At 46.8% G+C, this 15080-nt stretch overlaps 4 protein-coding genes and 1 non-coding gene across 5 annotated transcripts; 1 reads left to right on the forward strand and 4 right to left on the reverse strand.

Moving 5' to 3' along the window:
• Positions 1–60: 60 nt before the first annotated feature.
• On the reverse strand, positions 61–2452 carry GGS22DRAFT_179366 (uncharacterized protein; the record flags this gene model as incomplete). The annotated part of the gene is made up of 3 exons (XM_047963674.1): positions 61–1942; positions 1998–2067; positions 2200–2452. The coding sequence occupies 3 exons, from the start codon at positions 2450–2452 to the stop codon at positions 61–63; spliced, it is 2205 nt and encodes a 734-aa protein (XP_047819310.1).
• Positions 2453–6782: 4330 nt separating this feature from the next.
• On the reverse strand, positions 6783–9036 carry GGS22DRAFT_199774 (MFS general substrate transporter; the record flags this gene model as incomplete). Its single annotated transcript, XM_047966339.1, has 3 exons — positions 8174–9036; positions 7943–8085; positions 6783–7872 (listed from the first exon to the last, which is right to left on the reverse strand). Exons 1-3 carry the CDS (start codon positions 8648–8650, stop codon positions 6783–6785), a joined length of 1710 nt encoding a protein of 569 aa, XP_047819311.1. The 5' UTR covers positions 8651–9036.
• Positions 9037–10237: 1201 nt separating this feature from the next.
• GGS22DRAFT_161022 (zinc-binding ribosomal protein) lies at positions 10238–11489 on the forward strand. The gene is made up of 4 exons (XM_047961020.1): positions 10238–10308; positions 10656–10748; positions 10843–11027; positions 11088–11489. Exons 1-4 carry the CDS (start codon positions 10306–10308, stop codon positions 11125–11127), a joined length of 321 nt encoding a protein of 106 aa, XP_047819312.1. The 5' UTR covers positions 10238–10305; the 3' UTR covers positions 11128–11489.
• A 370-nt stretch (positions 11490–11859) lies between these two features.
• GGS22DRAFT_t62 lies at positions 11860–11942 on the reverse strand. The gene has a single exon. It is a non-coding gene; the product is annotated as a tRNA-Gly (tRNA).
• A 297-nt stretch (positions 11943–12239) lies between these two features.
• GGS22DRAFT_161025 (RNA ligase/cyclic nucleotide phosphodiesterase) lies at positions 12240–14207 on the reverse strand. Its single transcript, XM_047961021.1, has 4 exons — positions 13699–14207; positions 13416–13559; positions 13103–13202; positions 12240–12978 (listed from the first exon to the last, which is right to left on the reverse strand). Exons 1-4 carry the CDS (start codon positions 13816–13818, stop codon positions 12371–12373), a joined length of 972 nt encoding a protein of 323 aa, XP_047819313.1. The 5' UTR covers positions 13819–14207; the 3' UTR covers positions 12240–12370.
• Positions 14208–15080: the final 873 nt, after the last annotated feature.

A 15080-nucleotide genomic window follows, 5' to 3' on the forward strand; every position in this document is an offset into this window, starting at 1 on the left:
TTGATAAGCTCCTCTAAACTTTGTATAAAAGAAAACTGACCTCCTATATTAATATTACTTCTAGTCCTGCTCGGCAGGATTCTCCCACTTAATCGGGTGTACTAGCATGCTGCGCAGGCATAATCGTCCAGAGTTCTTCGGGTTTTCTTCCTCCTTCTGTCCGCCTCTCTTGGTGCCTTCGCCGGCGCGACCGCCATTCTTGCCTCTCCCATCCATTTGAGCGTAGCCAAGCCATCGACGCCATAACAACCCAGCAAATTCACTGTTATAGTACCAGCTTGTCCCTTTATGGTTATGCTCGTTCGTCAGGTCGAATGGGGAACCATGGCCGCCCGAAGTGTGGTCTCGACCACCGTTGAAGGCATTTTCAATCTCTTGTTGGGGCCAATCGCGGTCCAAGTACACTGGATGAGGAGCGTACACGGCCTTTAGGCCGTGGTGCAATGCCATAGAAGGCGGGAACATTTCGCTGAACATGCTGTGATGCAAGCGCCACGTCTCCTCGTGCATTACACGTAACAAGCGGCGCGACAAACGCGAGGCAGTCACAATAGCACACCTTCTTGGTGGCTTCTGGTACTGCTTATCGTAACCAGTTACGTCACCAGCGAATACCCAACCAGACTGGTCGGCATCAAAAAGTGGGTTAAGTGTAATGAGGTCCGCATCCTCGCCAACGCCACATTGCGCCATGTCCGACCCGGTAGCGCAGCTTGACGGTAGGAAAACATCACCATCTTCTAGACCAGCTTTTCCAGTAAAGACCACCGGTCCTAGAATCGGCCGCTTTCCCGATGACCGAGTTTCGTGCTCGACAAGTTCTGTGAAGTTCTCCCAACTTCCGTGTAGGCCAGGTATGTAATATTTGCTTGCTCTCTCCCACATGCCTTGACGGCTTTGCTTCGCGCCCCACTTGCCCAGTCTATCAAACAATTCATAATACGATCCGGTCCAACGCATATCCATTTCCCAGTTCCAGAAGTGCGCGTATTCAGGATGCATCATCGCGAAGTGCTGAAGAGGCATGTGTGCGGACCGGTAAACACCATGAATATCACCGTTCGACGGGTTCTCAAAGGTCTCGCCAAAGTTACCAGGATAATACAACTTCATTTGAGCCTCTGACCAAAGAGTGCAGAGTCCATGAAACTCGGGAGGAACGTTGACGTCGAGGATACCTTGAACTGTCGATGGGTCGGCCCAGATGGGTGCGTTGTTATCACGAACGTGTAGAAGAAAATGAATATCGTACTCGCCACCTGACCTTAAGCTGAGCTCATTAATCATGGCGCGGAAGTTGAGAAGGGCGTGGCTCGTCCACTGGAAGCCGACATAGATTCGTATCACGATGGCAATTCGGTCCATCCTTTGACGACCAGCTTGGGCTAGCTCGAAATCTCGGGTTTCGTTACCAGTGAAGAATCGACCTTCGTTGGCCATGTAGCATCGCTCTTGCGCAGCAGCCCAGTCGACACCCTCGTAATTAATTCTGCCGGTCTTCTCCCAGACAGTCTCACTACCTTCATGCTCAGTGTCGAGAGCCTCGCCCGTCCCGCCAACTTCCAGGTCATATCCAAGACCATATGGCCCATAGCGACCAAAACGATCAAAACAAACGTCTTCCCGAAGGCCTAATGCTTCGTAAGATCCGATAGCCGCCTTTGGTTGACCTTGCGGGACACCATTGTACGCATATAGGTCTGGAGCAGGGATTTTGTTGTCCTCGTCAATATAGCATCGTTTTACTGGAACGTACGTCTGCTGATACTCATCGGAATCATAGTCTGGATGAGGTCGATATACACTAGGTTGCGGAGGCTTGGAATGAAGAGAAATAGGTGAAGGCTCAGAATCCTGTCCTGTAGGCGATGGTTTAGGATATTCGGGCTGGTACGCTGAAAATGGTACAAGAGCCCTTAGACCATTATAATATCCGTCAAGACTACGTATTGAATATTAGTAAGTAATTCTGAGTTCTTACTGTGAATGTTACTCACTGTTTGTACTTCAACCAATGTGGACCTTTGGACTTATCTTCTTCTTCCTTCTCCTTCTCCTTCTTTTTTTCTTCCTGATCTTCCAAGTCGCTCGCTGGCGTTTCCTGTTCTACTAGCTCTTGTATGCGGTCCTCTTGGCCATCCTGCTTCTGTAGGCCTATGCTCTCAGAGATATGAGGTTCTGTCTTAGTCCCGCTCTTACTCCCGTGTACTAGATCGAATACGTCTCGTGATCGTGCAGTAATCCTCGGGTTGAAGAGTGTGAATGATAACAAGACGATTATCACTACAGTCCATATCACCACTCTTCGATAGAGGCAGTGACCTAATAACGCTTTTACCCTAAACTTAGGTTGAGGCTTGGTCGTGACCGGTAGATATATCTCACTTTTTCGAGCCATAAAGCTAGGAAATGAGCCAGACTTCCTCGATACGTAAGTAGATATCCGGTCCATATTCCGTGAGGTTACTAGAACCAAGAAGCTCAGTGATCAATGCTCAGCATCGAAAATGACAATCTTCTAATTTAGTACATTAATTGAAGAGAGCAATCGTCTCTTTTGCGATGTCGTTAATTCAGCTTCCTACCAGCGTCAAAGGTCACCTATGACCATCTAGCTTATTCGGTGACAGGTATATCAAACACCAGACTGAAGTTGAGAAAACAGCTGGCTGCAGATCCTTGATATTCCGAGATATCAGGCTTGGCGGCGACAGGTAATAGATTGGATAAGGAAAAAGGATTCAATGTGAATTGTTGAGTGAGTGGACGAATAAAAGAGGGCTTTGGATTATTATTAGATGGAGATGAGAGGAAAAAAAGAGTGATCTTCCCAAACAAGGTACGTATCGTGTTCTGTAGGTTGTAGGAACGGTGAAGTTGGCGTGATATGATGTTCCGACAGTGATCTAGTGAAACACGCCAACTCGCGAAGGATTGGATGGTGAGATGAAAGATTCTGGTTCAGCAGTAATTAGAAAGAAGAAAAATTGGAATAGGTAAGAGAAAAAAGGTTGGGGAAAAAGTTGAGGAGGAAAGAGTTGTGCGGTGGTTGACGTTTCTCTCGTGAGTTTGCTTTGACTTGGTTGCCAGTTCCAGTTCCAGTTCCAATGACGGCTAGGTATCGGGAGCCAAGGAAAGCACGACTTGTATGGGTAAGTGCCTGCTGTACCGTTGTACTTGGTTATGTAACCGTGGACCAGAGAAGAAAAGGAGAAAAATAGGGGACGTGGGACGTGGGATGTTGATCTTCTTGGAATTGTTTCTGGTTCACTGATGAAATTGAATTTCAAAAAACGTGGAGCGAATGTGGGAATACTCAGAATAGAATACAGTATAATAATAAAATACACTTGTGATACATACTACACAGAATACACTAATACATAGCACTCTTCTTTCTGTGGTCAGACCGTGACGATGCTTGTCCCCAACTGGGATTCCGGGACTCCTAATGCATTATCTACAAAACTCTCTCGGCATCGCCAAGGATCTTATTGCAAATCTAGCCTTTTTGTTTAAAAGTGATGTGCAGTGTGGTGGTATGACGAGTCCACAGGCGTATGGCATGTAAGTCCGCATATAAAAGAACCATCTTCTAGAGTGAATTGGGTCCCAAGATACCGCTAAATGGCTAAATGGGGACGATGGAAACTTTATGACCGCAGCTTTCGTAAACCTGATGAAGATGCGGTAAATGTGCCTACCTGCCATTCATTGACCTGCGAAAAGAATACTCCGAGACTCACTAAACAGTCTCAGAAATTGGAGTTATGGAATATTTCTTGATTTCCCAGTTGTTTCGATACAACCTTTTACTTGGCTTTCTTGAGTCGTATTCGATAAATGTTTACATACCAATCCTAGGAAGGCAGCTAGATATGGAAATAAAGCTGGATGAGGCTCCATTGCCAAGAAGAAGAAGAATACAGGGGTACAGGGGAATACATAGGGGTTTTATGCTAGATGGAGCTCTCGATATGCAGGTTAGCGGGTCCTGTCCATGTTACCCCCATGTTTTATCGTCGCCGCTAGCGTTACAGACAGTGGATTCTCATCAAATAACCTTTATGAAATCCATCATCGGAAACACGCATTGAAAGAACCAACTGCACTGCCCCTGATTAGCTCTTTCTACAATGGATATTCTTTCCAGCCAGCCAGTGATGAATTATTTACAGTATGAAAGAACCCTAACTGTGGAAACATCTTACTAGTGGATAGATGTCACAGGAGTTGAGTTCCTACGTCATTGTTTCCAAGCAAATTTTCAACCTTTCGGTTTTTTTTTGGCGATTTTTTTTTTCAATTTTCCTTCACATGTTTCTACTAGCTCGAAAGTGAGGTATATTTGTATCACCACTTTCACAAACTGATTGTACCTCGCCTCGAGTCGTGAAACCACCACTTTGCGCGCCTCAATTTTAATAGGATTGTTACACGGTATGTGTTTTTTTGCCTGTCAGCTATCTGTCATCTGAAAATGCAACAATTTTTCATTAAACGACACACAAGGATGGAAGTCAATTTTTGGTATGAGGCTGTCAATTTCTTAATAACTTGACAGCACCAATAGATACTAGAAAAGAATAGGGCGGAGGTGAGGATCGACATCATCGTGGGGTTCGCTAAAATTGGGAGGTATCCAGATTCTCCCGCTACCGCCAAGAATCTGCCAAGCAATCAAGAATCTACCATGGCAGCCAAGCAGCCCAGGAGAATGAATCGCCAAGGACGCACAACGTGAGATGTGGGATCGAGGCTTGAGACACAAATAACGGTTTTTCGGCCGCTAAAGTGTTATCCAGCTTGAATTGGACTAGACTTGTACGACAATATGACATTTTAAGGTGTGGAAGTGCAAGGAAAGTACGCCTCTTTACTATCTTGGGTCAGTATGAACCTCTAGTCTCGAAAGGGAAATTGCTTCTAGAAGTGGCTTCCGTACTATGCAGTCAGTGGCTGCATAGAGAAGCTAATTAGAGCCAGTCGCACTTGATTTCTTCGTCATACCTACATTTTACATTTTACAACTACGAGAGTTTAGACATCGACTATTCAGGTCTCAAAAATCGCTAGAATAATAGAATTGCCAATTGACTTGGAAAAACTTGAAATCAATCTAGACTCAATCACGTCAAGCGAGATACGAAACAAGTTAATTTCATGATTCTAGTACTGTAGCAAGTTTTTGCGGGCCTTTCGGTACGAATGTCCTTTTTTCCTCATTCAGCTCCCACTTATTAATCGAATTGGAGGCAAACTCATGTACGACAATGGACAAGCTGTCCAATCGCAAAATTAGACTGATACTTCTGTTCCATCGCTTATTATGCTAGTATAGCATTGTAGAGTCCCGAAGATCAATTGCGAAATATCCCAATCTCTTCCTGGGCAAGTTGCTTCGGCGCTTGCTGTGGCGTCTGAAATTCCGTTGTTGGCTATAAGCGAGTCGGTTTTCAATCCGTCGTCGTCTTATCCTCACGCACGAGAGAGCCGACCGTGTATGAACCCTTGGCGTCAGCCCCGGCGCGCGGGTAACGGGCCAGATGATCGACGATTATGACGTGGGATGGCGAAGCGGAACGTTCCATGCGGACACATTAACAGCAGCTTATTTTATCCTCGTCAAGAATCCATCCGATGTCCCTTCTGCCCTTCCTGCAGGTGAGTGACAATAGCCGTCTCACAGATCGGTCGAACGAACTGCAGGACAAAGCCGTGTGTGTCGATCATGTGGGACTCATGCAGCGCTTCCGAACCGTCTTATTGTGTTAGTGGACCGTAAAATCCGGTCCGGACTAAGATGAAACGATGTGTGCACCGCATCCCGGAGTTGTTTCATGCGCACATATGGAATGGTGTCGAGAACATCAACACCAAGGCAAATCAGCTATCGGTTAAGTTATTTTTGGCAATAGTTTATTAATCGTACTCGGAAAAAAATCACAGCGCAAAAAAAGACCACGAGAGTCCCTCTCTGACGCTTGACTAGTAAGTGTCAAAATATTTAAGATCAGCTGAATACCAATGGGGAAATGCTTGCTGATCCAAGATGATACAGCACAGCCATTGCGCTTTGCTACCAGAACAGGTGATTGAGCACACATAACGTGAAATGAGATCTTCCAACTCCTGTCTTGCTTTCTAGTCGAACATTGGTAGGACTACATACGTCAAGGCCGCATTCCGTTGTGTGATAACTAAAAACACTGCCGCCATCCATCACGATCGCCTACCAACATGTCGAAGTCGACGGGTATTACGTGGCCAACCCGTGTATAACAGTAGGAAATGAAGCTTTAAAATATTGGGTAGTCAGGTAGTCTGCATAGTACGTACGACCCCCTATCAGGTAAGCAAACCACTTCTAAAATGGCCTATCGGAAGCTTCGCAGCAATCCCATCACGGCAAACTGCGAGATGACACCAGTAGATCGTACAAGGATCCAACATAAGCTTCTCGCTCACAGCCTCCAACGTTCAGGAGTGGTCATTTTTTGGTACACCACCACGACGAGGCAGCGAGGGACGGGTAAGAATCGTACTCGTATGCCACACTTCCATTTTCCCCAGGTAAGAGTCAGCGCACGCGGGCTTGCTAAAGTATTACGCATGTACCATTACGCACGTATGCATGTATGTATTAAGTTTCTATCACTTTAAGCTACATAGATCTAGAAGCTAGCTAGCTTACGGCCATACTCGGCCAACTCTAATTACGACTATTTTTTTCTTTAATGTTTTTGCCGTTGCCGTGTCTGCGTATGCCCTACGCCAAGATCTCACACCTCTTCCTTCTTCTCGCGCGCTCGGGGCGTCGTCACCGGGTTGCCTCTCGCGGAGTCGGAGTCAGCCGGACTACCCAGAATCCTCGCGGGGTTTCCGTCGTCGTCGTCGTTGTTCTTCTCGTCCAGGATCCTCTTCGTCGCTCTCCTCTTCCTCTTGGCGTCGATGCTGCGCCGCCACTGCCCGCCCCGTCGGATCGACACGTAGGCGCAGACCGCGCCCGCGAACACGAACAGCGCGCTGATCGTTGAGAACCACCCCACGCCGATGTTGTTGATGGCAGGCAGCACGATGGCCGTGGCGCCGCACGCGAACAGGTACCGCATCGCGTAGTTCCCTGCGATGACCTCGGCCCCGCGACCCGGCATCACGTCTAGACAGTATGTATTCAAAGACGGGAAGCAGAAGAGCTGCGCTACACCTTGAAGGAAGAGTACTACGATTGTCAGCGGGATGCCGCCGACGTCCTTCTCCACGCACCAGCCGTAGATCAGGACGCAGCCGGGGATTACGATGCCCATGAAAGGTAGGGCCGAGTACATGCGGTCTTCTGGGATGCGAACGCCTCGCTTCTTAATATACTTCTTAACCACGAAGTCCGCATATCGTCCCCCGACGAATGTACCGACGAGATATCCGCAGCCAGGCGCGAGATAGAATAGACCGCCCTGCATAGGTGTCGTGAGATGGTACCTGGGGTTTATGACGTAGCGGATCGGTGTGAGTAACGAATACATATTCCAGACCAAGGACGCGCTCGACAGGCCGGTAAGAAACAGGTTCGGATATTCCCATAGCCGTACCACGCGCCAAGGGCTGATCATGCCAAGCACGACCTTGGCCTTCGCAACACCGGTGTAGCCGACGAGATCGTCGATCTTCATGTGGTAGATGGTCTCGGGTAGTAAGAAGTAAGACCCGACGGCAGCGACGCCGGCCAACCCCGATTGTAGCCAAAATATGACGCGCCACGAAGTGTAAGTGACGATGATGCCGCCTATGAATGGGCCGAGGGCCGGTCCTACTAGAGTCCCGGAAAGGAACCAGCCTGTAGCTGTTCCTCGTTCCGTTGGACGGTAAATATCACTAGGGGTTTAGTAAGTAGTCTGGTCACACTATGATGTTGCATTTCAATGGTAACGAAGGTATTGCTGACCCAATGACGGAAGCGCCGACTAAGATGAATGATGTGCCCTCGAATGCTGTCAGCAATCTGAAGACGAAAAAGGCCCCTAGGTTAGGTGAAAGCGCCGTTCCAATGCTACATCCAAGAAACCCTACGGCCGTTATTAGAGTTATCTATAGTCAAACATGTTAGCTCTTACAGGCCGTCCCTGGATATGTTTCTTTAGTCATCTCAACGAGATTGATAATAAGAAAGCCCTACCAATCTTCTACCATATACTTGGCTTAGGGGTCCCCAGAACATAGGCGACAGGCCCATGAATAGCATGTATAAGGCATTGACAAGGTTGATGATGGAACCTGTCGTGGAGTACTCGGCTGCTATTTCGGGAGTCGCCGCCAACACGGATGTGCTAGATACAGGTGATAGGAACGAGCAGAACGACAAGAGGAGGACAATGACTAGCTTCCTATGCGGCGGCAGCCTGTCGTAAATTTCGTCCGGTACATCTACTACCGAGTCGACCGGTTCAACTGGCATGTCCGGTCCCATGGACTGGTGTGTCGAGTACCGCTCTAGCTCCCCGTCATCGGCATCGGGCCGCGCCGCCGGCCGTATGGATTCTGTTGTGTCCCCCGAGTGAATTGAAGAGTTACTCGAGGATGAGCTTGAGGGCGAGTTATGGTTCTGGCCGCCATGGTGAGCAGGCTGGAAGTCGGTTTCCTTGGATTCGAACATCAGGAAGGATTGTTTGGTATGTATGCCTATAAATATGAGCTCGACGACAGTATTGGTATCATCATAGGCAATGTCTAAGTTATAAACGACAGCAAGCTTCACAGCTGATAGCTAATAGACAGACTCTAAGAATTGAGGGTTAATCGTCTTTATTAAGGATCGTCTTTTTTGAACATAATACAGCTATGAAAACTTAGCAAGAAGAGAACGAAGTGAGTGACTTCATCCAGCACTGGCAAGAGGGAATCACCCCCTATTTACGCGAATACTAACCAATGCCGCAAGGGTAACAGTGATACAACCTATCGGGCTCTGTATTTATTTTCTCTCGGTCAATATTGGTCAAGTCTAGGGACGAAGACTTACTACGCCGAGTATCGGTGGGCAACTGCCCCGAACTTAGCTTGATAGGGCATAGCAAATGGCAGTTTAAAACTTTTTAGGTGGATATCAACCGGCTGCAATGCCGGCGATGGGTCCCATTGGTGCATTTGTGGTCGTAGTCTCCACGCCCTCTAATTTAAGAATTTTGAAGCCTTTGCCAAGGATTCGCAGATTTGCCAGTAAGTCGTCTTCGAAGCCTACTTATGATGGAGACGTAGGCCATATTCAATGGTAAGGCCCCGTTGGAAGGTCCAGAAACTCTGTGGCGGTGAGGGCCCGATCCGAAGAAAACGCAACGGCTTGTCCCGGGGGTGGCACCGTAGTCTCACGGCGTAAACCCGATGGATGACGATGATGTTGATGTTGATGGCAGTGGGTATTTACCAGGATGGCAAATTGGATAGCAATGGCTGGGCGATACGAGATCTCGATAAATTTTTATCTTCTGATCCTTGTACTATGTACTATTACTATTGTACATATTCGTACAAGTAAGCTGGCCTATGAACGTTGTAGCTGGCTGGGTATTCCCGTTCTCGTACTCACTTACTCGACGTGGGATCGGCATCTAATTGCATAAGACGAGATCACCACGTCCGTTGCCGCTGCGAAACTAGTTCCGAACGGAGTCATTTAGATGAGTAATATGTCCTATGACCGAATAAAGGCAATTATGGAGTTCGGTGAGCCTATTAGTTACCGCTCCTAGTGGCGGCAGCATGTGAAGAGAAAACCGGTAGAAAAAGGCTGATATGATTTGCCGTCCGGCTGTCGGATATCGTCGCAGGGATGTTTTGGCGATCGTAGGGCTCGCAGAATAGAGATTCCTTATCTAGTTCCATACATAGTTTCGTCAAGAAATATGGATATGACGGCATTGAATAGTATGCCACGTTTGACCAGTCATTGAGCTTGGATAGTAACAACTTCTTCACCGACAGTAGCCAATAATTGATGTTGTGTTGTTGTTTGAGGTCAGTGGTGGCACCCTGGTACAACAATGATCCATGATGCAGTGTAATTCTAAAATTCCGACAATGTGGCTAGTGCGAGAAAGTGGCTGATTGGGGTTTTTTACCAGCCACAGGTTTTACCGGGTCCCAAATAATAATAGCAGTTTCCCCTCTATCGAAATTAGCCGTAGTTTACCCTTATCACGCACACATCTCAATTCCGCGCAAAAATCGATTTCAGCAAAGCTCCACGAAATTATTCCCACACATCAATCATCGACACCTTTCAAGACCACAGCCCCCATCACCGCTGTCAAAATGGTAAGTGAAATAATGTTTTCATTCAGCTTTCAATCGCGTAGATTTATTGCTGGAGATAAATTGCACGATTTCCGATGGTTGGGCTATGTTACAACGTTCGCGAAGGAAACTTTGGAGGATACGGTACAGTTACGAAAATACGACACGAGACGAACAATACGGTTGAGGCGACAATGAACAACTCGATATCTATCGCCTGCAATTCCCTGTGATGTAGGAATTCGGACGATGTTGGCTCTACGAATACTGCCTCACCTTGCGATCGACTGTTTCTGGGCGCAGACAATCACGATTTACTTTGCAATTCGATTCTATACAATGGCAAGCTGACAGGATATTTCATCTAGGTCAACATTCCGAAAACCCGCAAGACCTACTGCAAGGGCAAGGACTGCCGCAAGCACACCCAACATAAGGTCACTCAGTACAAGGCTGGCAAGGTAGGTTCATACCAATTCCTATGCGCCCGACCTCGTCGACCCCGATCAACGATCAACACCCGTATACTCCCACCGATATCTAACTCGTACCTAGGCCTCTCTCTTCGCGCAAGGAAAGAGACGTTACGACCGCAAGCAGTCCGGTTATGGTGGTCAGACCAAGCCTGTGTTCCACAAGAAGGCCAAGACGACAAAGAAGGTTGTGCTACGATTAGAATGCGTTGCTTGCAAGACCAAGCTACAACTCGCGCTTAAGCGATGCAAGCACTTCGAGCTCGGGTACGTACACTCTGATTTTCCTATGATCAACGTGCTATGTGTGTACTAACTGGTTTCTAGTGGTGACAAGAAGACGAAGGGTGCCGCCCTGGTATTCTAAACGCATTTCTCATACTTATGTCGTTGCACGTACTTCTTTTAGGGCAATAGGGTGGTTTATCATGGCCGGGCATTCACTGGCGACGGGAGTCTTTCGATCCTCGGTTTGAGAGCATTAGATAGGTCAAAACAGAACCGAATCTGCTCTTACGAATTCTGCCATCATGTATGTGATAAATGCTAGGATGAAGTGACGATACTGGAGTAATGAATGGCTATATGATATTCGGAAATAAGATCATGGTCCTGGCATCTTCACTGTGATATCCGTTTCTAGTCCTCATGATATTCCCCAAAACCTCGGCGTGGCATGGGGTTTAGGTCAGCTTTACTCCTTAAAATCTACAGTTTACTCCATAAGCACTCTTAATCATGTTTCTTGGCCATTCAGTTTTGTGATCATGTTGATATCTATGACTTTTGACCTTGTAATCTTGACTCTGGTGACATTGCTGACTCTTGAAACTAGCTCTCCTAAAGAATTATCTACTATATTGGGTGTAATATCCATAGATTCCCGTCGTCTTGATACATCTGACTTGTGTAGAGATCTTGGCTGCTTGGATGTATTGTAGTTGAATAGTAGAGGGATAATATAAATTTTATGGGATATCAGGTACATGGGTGTGCTATGGACGATAAATACCGGCCAGGATAATGGTGGTTAGAGAATGTAAAAAGAAAAGAAAATAAAAAATAATAATATCGAACTCGAAACCTCCAAAAAATGATTTGCACCCACCGGGACTTGCACCCGGGTTTTCCCCGTACCAAATTAATGGGAGAGGGACGAGTTAACTTCTACTCCATAGATGCTTGCGCCATTCATGAGTAATAGCCACTTCTTGGATGTCTAGGTTGGTGACAACTTTTCTATATAAGTCTTTCGCCGTGGTCCGGGAGCCGGCGAAGAGCCGGCGAAGAGACGGCAGGAGCGCGTGAAAGGGGTGTGATGGGCGCGTCCAAGCTGCGTCCTTCGTTCCTTCCCTAATGTGACTTCCCATTCCCGAAAATGAGACTAAATTTCGATAGCTCTATCAAAGCTTCTGGTATACCGGAATCACTAAAGTCACATCATTAGGTGCATTCCCAGCTGTATTCTATCTCTAAGATACCTGCAAAGTATGTATGACTTCGAAACTGTCTATCTATGGCTTAGGATCTTGAACCCTAAGAACAATGTTCTATAGGTACCTATCTAAGGGAACTTCAATATAACCGAACAAAGATCTAACATAAAATATCTAGAATCCCTCGCCCATCTGAACAGTTCGACCACCACCATACCACAAAGTGCCAACACGGACATCTAAGCCTCTCTCCTGTCCAACAACCCACTCCCCTACCAGCTCCGAGTCAGCATTATCCCACACCTCGGCCTCCAACCAAGCATTGATCTCATCAATGGCATCAACCCACTTCAACCTCAGTTCAGGCGTCGCATGATCCTCGTCCGTCAAGTATCTTCCCAGCGTGATATGCGCGCTCGGCACTATATACCGCGAGTTGACCGTAACGCCAGCCTCCTTCGCCTGCTCCCACACATCGCGTCTGAGGTGATGGTACGTGTACCCATCCCCTTGTTTAAGCACTTCGACGGCATCAGGTGCTGTGGGAGCGGGCGAGAGCGATATCTCGCCAGCAGCCGGGAGGAATGACAGAGCGAAGGCGGACAGATCATACGAAATCATGGGTTTCACGAGGCGGGACCGGTGGCGGTGCGTGAAGCTTGCAATACCCGGTATGGCGGGCCGGAGGCTTTCCTTGAGCGCCTCGATTTCTTCGGCGGTTCGGGAGAAGGCGAGCTCGAGGGTGGTTATGTGCATGCGATGGAGGGGCATGAGCCATATTTCTATATATCATGTTAGCGCGTTACATAGACAGGTATCAAAATAAAAAGGAGTTGATGCAAGGATGCTATTGGCCCCATCGCCATCAAGCCCCTTATTTCGACTTGGAAAGGAATAATGGCTTACTTGACGAAACGGCTTTTAGTTTCTCCTGAATCACTTCCGCGAGCTCTAGTACATGAATCGGAGGCCGACCCCAGAAGGTCATGCAATATCTCGTATCTTTCTGCTATATGTTAACATCCCGACCGAAAGCTCGACACTTCTTTCACCGAGGGGCCATTCTAGGCTAATACATGAGATACAGGCTAGATAATATTAAGAACATATTTTATAACATACTACCAAAAGTTAGCACTCATTCAAACAAGTAGGGCACCGTTTCTGACTTGAGAAACGTGAATCTCCATCATCAGCCCGGCATATTCTAATACTAACCGAAGCCTGGCTCAATCTGCGGGTTCTCTAGTCGCAAGAGATATGGATCGATGATCAACTCCTTGTAGTCAGAGGCGAGGAACTTGTCCCTCTGTTGCGCATTGCGCCTGACTCGATGCGCAGCATACAATGCTTGTATTTTTTCCTGGGCATCTATTAGCTTCTGGTCTAGGAAACATGAATAGCCATAACACATTCTTGGCAGAGAGGTATCGCTTTCCAATTGCCTGACGCTATTTACGTTTCCTTGCATAAGATAGCTACGGGATAGGGGCACACTCAACTGGGTCGTTATTACAAGCTTCGATCAGCGCATTATATGGGTTTTCGCCCGGCTTCAGGATCACTCCAGATAGATCCTCCAGCTTATTCTTGATATCTGTAGATTCAAGGACTGACCCCATCTTGAACCGAACACTCGACGTGACGACGGTCTTTTTCTTCTTGAGGTATATATTAAACAGAGAGGAAATGTGATGATGAATATGTAATTTAACAAATCTAATAACGGCTAGACATTAAAACAAGCTGCGGTGCGGCTGAGTTGCTAATCACCCATCGAAGTGGGCTAGTCGAGGGATGAGGCGTCCTAATGCGACGGCGGCCACCAAATACAGTAGCAAGCTACAGCGAATATTACGACAGGTGCAGGCAGGTGGCCCACTCGTTCTAAAAATATACGGATCCTTGGAGATCCGATATGAGATAGCAGATATACTCCTTCAATATGATAGCTATCATTGGAGAAGTTTAGGAATCAATTCTAGTAATTTTCGAAAAGGTAACTCAAGACTCAAGTAGATGAGATTTAGATAGTGTACCTGTCTGCCTGTACCCTTTAGGTAGAAAGGGGGTAGGCGTAACAAAACTCCGAAAAGCCACAGCGCCACTTAATGTTAGTAACCCTAGCGCCTCCGTTAGCGCGCCCCTTTTTCGCAAGCCACAAAGCACGTGACTACCTAGATACTACTAGGTAAGGGGGAATGCTATCTTGACTTCATTCATTCAGTCTCACAAACGGCAACTATGAATATTCATAATCAATCATGCGAGAGAGTGTTTCTAGAGTCCATGAAGGTTTGAGGTGAATAAAGCCCTCATTCTACTCATGATGATGGAATTTCACCCCTAGTAAAGCTTTGACACTCCATTGCTAGAGTCTAGACATATCCTTTGGTAGACATATCCTTTGGTATTTAACGTAGTATTGGCTTTATAGCATAGCTTATCTTTCTAGCTGGTAGATAAGTGACCAACTATTATTAAAAGCACTATCCTTTCATCTAACTAACCATTAGTTAGAAACTCACATCTCATGTCTTAGCAAAGTCACAACACCATATAACTTGGTAGGTAGGTAGTGTTCTCTTATTAGTTCACCATTAACACGAAAAGATCTTAAAGCATGATTATTGATAGACTGATATTGAGCTATCATAAACCCCCTATCATAACTAACTCCAGCATAAGGCTTCATCCAATTCTCCGTGAATGTCTCTGGAGTATCGCCCATTGTCCATTCTTTACGTAGTTGTAAGAAGCCTGAACATCCATGCTGTTCCTTAGCTCTCTTTGAGTAGCGTAACTGGATAAATTGTCAATGCCAGCACGCCCCTGTTCCAACTGGCTCAAACCAAGAGCCCTTTGAATCACTGGTGGTTGCTCC

Source organism: Annulohypoxylon maeteangense (assembly GCF_022496945.1).
Source record: "Annulohypoxylon maeteangense strain CBS 123835 unplaced genomic scaffold GGS22scaffold_7, whole genome shotgun sequence".
Classification (NCBI taxonomy): domain Eukaryota; kingdom Fungi; phylum Ascomycota; class Sordariomycetes; order Xylariales; family Hypoxylaceae; genus Annulohypoxylon; species Annulohypoxylon maeteangense.

What these genes read in the sequence shown, in the direction of transcription:
- GGS22DRAFT_161022 (XM_047961020.1), top strand. An exon ending in CTCAGTACAAGGCTGGCAAG is followed by an intron (nt 10,749 to 10,842) that starts GTAGGTTCATAC and finishes ACTCGTACCTAG; the next exon opens with GCCTCTCTCTTCGCGCAAGG. An exon ending in TGCAAGCACTTCGAGCTCGG is followed by an intron (nt 11,028 to 11,087) that starts GTACGTACACTC and finishes ACTGGTTTCTAG; the next exon opens with TGGTGACAAGAAGACGAAGG.
- GGS22DRAFT_161025 (XM_047961021.1), bottom strand. Translation starts at nt 13,818, where the DNA reads ATGGGGTCAGTCCTTGAATCTACAGATATCAAGAATAAGCTGGAGGAT. An exon ending in CGCAGATTGAGCCAGGCTTC is followed by an intron (nt 13,203 to 13,415) that starts GGTTAGTATTAG and finishes AACATATAGCAG; the next exon opens with AAAGATACGAGATATTGCAT. An exon ending in ACTAAAAGCCGTTTCGTCAA is followed by an intron (nt 12,979 to 13,102) that starts GTAAGCCATTAT and finishes CATGATATATAG; the next exon opens with AAATATGGCTCATGCCCCTC.